The sequence below is a fragment of the Porites lutea genome, chromosome 6 (genome assembly GCF_958299795.1).
Source record: "Porites lutea chromosome 6, jaPorLute2.1, whole genome shotgun sequence".
Lineage (NCBI taxonomy): Eukaryota > Metazoa > Cnidaria > Anthozoa > Scleractinia > Poritidae > Porites > Porites lutea.
Genome location: NC_133206.1, coordinates 29,057,281 through 29,060,123, shown reverse-complemented (window position 1 = coordinate 29,060,123; position 2,843 = coordinate 29,057,281). Strand labels below are relative to the sequence as shown.

Sequence of the window (2,843 nt, the reverse complement as noted above, 5' to 3'; positions counted from 1 at the left end):
TTTTTGGGAAGGAGTGATGGCTCAAGCTTATAGTAAACTTTAAAAAATCTTGAGTTATGGGAATTTCCTTCAAATTGCTGCAATGTCAAATTGCCAATGCACCGCCAACATAAGACCTAAAAAGTTATTAAAATCATCCATGAGTTTAAGTTTCACCAGTGACATAACACCTGGCTCATTTCGGTCAGCTAGATAGAAGAAATACCGAGACAACTTTGCTCGACCTTTCTTGGCCCTGTGAGCTTTCTTTTACGTTTAGTTAATAGTTTTTGCTCATTTATGACCATAAATTACCTCTGATCATTAATACCCGACAAAACGTATATAGCCCGTTTAGGTAAATAGTCTTGACTTTACAGATGTCAAAATGATATCAGCTTTCACCCACAGTTAAAATAGTATATTGATAAAACTCTCATTTGCAGGTCATTGCGCCGAAGAGGGAAATGGCCCTGAAAAATTTTTCTAAAGACGAAAACCATAAAACTGTCCAAGAACTGTTCTGCGAGGCTGAATTTGTCAGAGGTGTAGAGAGCGAGCTTATATTCCTTTCAGCTCTAAATATTTTTCTTTCCGTCACTGCATTTCTGGGGAACACTCTAATCCTAGTTGCTCTGCACAAGGAAACTTCACTTCATCCGCCGTCCAAACTCCTGTATCGTAACCTAGCGATAACTGATCTCTGTGTTGGTATCATTGTGGAGCCTTTGTTTGTGAGTTATTGGACATCTGTTGTGAAGGAAAGATGGGATATTTGCTATTACGCAGAGTTAGCAGCAAGTTTCTCAGGTTTAACTTTGTGTGTAGTGTCTTTATTAACATTGACTGCAATAAGCGTGGACAGACTTCTCGCCTTGTTGCTGGGGCTCAGATACAGACAAGTTGTAACTTATAGAAGAACATGCATGACTGTGACTGGTTTTTGGATTTTGTCCATGGTCGGTGCATCTACTCTCTTTTGGAATCGTCTTAAAACTTCCTGGTTTCAATACAAAGTTGCAGCTTTGTGTCTAGTCACCACAACCGTCGCTTACACTAAAGTTTTCTGTACTCTGCGTCATAACCAAATTCATGTTCAGAACCATGTTGCTCAAGGACAAACGAGCCAAGCAATTCCCGCACTGAACATAGCTCGATACCGAAAGGTAGTGTACAGTGCACTGTGGGTGCAGGGAACATTGGTTATTTGTTATCTGCCGTATGTTATAGTAGTAGCTTTGCAACCTCAGAGAGGGATGTCTTTATCCATTTACCGTGCTCAGCAATTTACGGCTACTTTACTGTATTCGAACTCATCATCAAACCCGTTGTTGTACTGTTGGAAGATCAGAGAAGTAAGGCAAGCTGTAAAAGTAACATTAAGGCAACTTTTCTGTCGATCGAGTTAGCGGTTTTCTACGCTTTCCATCTGTTGATTCCTGCTCTGATATTTTGCAGTTAACTGTAATGTATTGTATTGTAAGCTTGTTTTAAGAAATAAGGCATATGAACTGTTTTTTCAAGGGAAACGCATATTGTTCCTGCTGGTTTAAAGATGTTATAGTTTTTTTTATTTAGTGGCATGAAGTGTAAATGGCCTTACGAATAAACAGGTAACAAAGAAACAAATAGGATGGAATAGGATGTCAATATGTTACTTTATATTTAGCAATACAACAACTTTGCACGTTCATCACGTTTTTTTGTACATATTTCTTTGCCGTCGTTGCACGACTACGACGTGAAAGTTACTTATTTCACTTTTTTGGAGGACGTGAACACAAGAAAATGACTTTCTTTTTGTTTCCCTGAATTTCGATACAATACAGTGTTTAAGAATTCACCTCCAGAAAAATTTACCAACATTTGACGAATTGAACGAGATGGAATAAGTGTGGCCAATTGACTAAAGAGTAGATGGGCGGGTTTCATCAACAGAGGCGAATATAAAATTTCTCATAGTACTTCTGTATCCTTTTGAATATGTCCAGAGGCCGGCTTTTCATCGAATTTCCCAGCTTTAGATACCCGCGGTAAAATTCGTCGGAGGACATTGTTCTCCGTTACACTAAGCAGGAAGAAATTATGTCCAGTAGGTCCTAGCCTGTGTACAGCCGATCCCTCCCCTCTTTTATAAAACAAATCTCTCTCTCCCTACTTTTTTTAGGGGAGGGGCGTCTTTACTCAGGCTATACTTTCTTGTAGGCCCAAACAGAACTCAAGTGTGTTAAGGTTTGGATTTTTTATTATAGAGGACCCCCAGCAAAGTTTTGAGATATTACGCTTGCAGCTCGTAAGAATAAGTTCGTTTTAATTGTGGGACTGTGATTAACATTTTACGTGTTCCTTCAAATGGGGTACATTTGTATATTAAAAAATCGAAACTTCTGATGTCAAAATGGCCTTAAAGACCGTCAACACGATTCCGCCTTTTTATGCGGAATTCATTCTATGCCTTATCTGTTATTAGTATATTTGTTAAGTCACGTGACCCATTTTACTTAATTGACAATTGACGGTTTCCGATAGCACATGGACAAGATTAAAAGGCGGCATTCTAAAGCCCTTACTAGGAGCCATAGTAAAACGATAAAATAAGGCGAATACAGTTTGACTAAGTACTCCCCATTTTCAGTGACAAGTTTTGACCGTTGTAAGGCAAAAGTGAGTCACGTGACTGAGACTTAGAATAGGAAAGCTCATCAAATGAATGTAAACGTGGAAAGGAACCTGTTTGTCAAGTTTCACGAAGATGATAGGAATGTTTCTCCTTGAAATCAAACTCCACCGAATTCGTGGTTGAGTCAAAGCCTTCATACACACATGAGAAGGAGAAGGGTGGCTCCATCAGCTGACTTTCGTAT

At 39.0% G+C, this 2,843-nt stretch overlaps 1 protein-coding gene across 1 annotated transcript; it reads left to right on the top strand.

Moving 5' to 3' along the window:
* Positions 1–446: 446 nt before the first annotated feature.
* LOC140942130 (trace amine-associated receptor 8c-like) lies at positions 447–1,388 on the top strand. Its single transcript, XM_073391106.1, has one exon. The coding sequence runs from the start codon at positions 447–449 to the stop codon at positions 1,386–1,388; it is 942 nt and encodes a 313-aa protein (XP_073247207.1).
* The last annotated feature ends 1,455 nt before the right edge of the window (positions 1,389–2,843 follow it).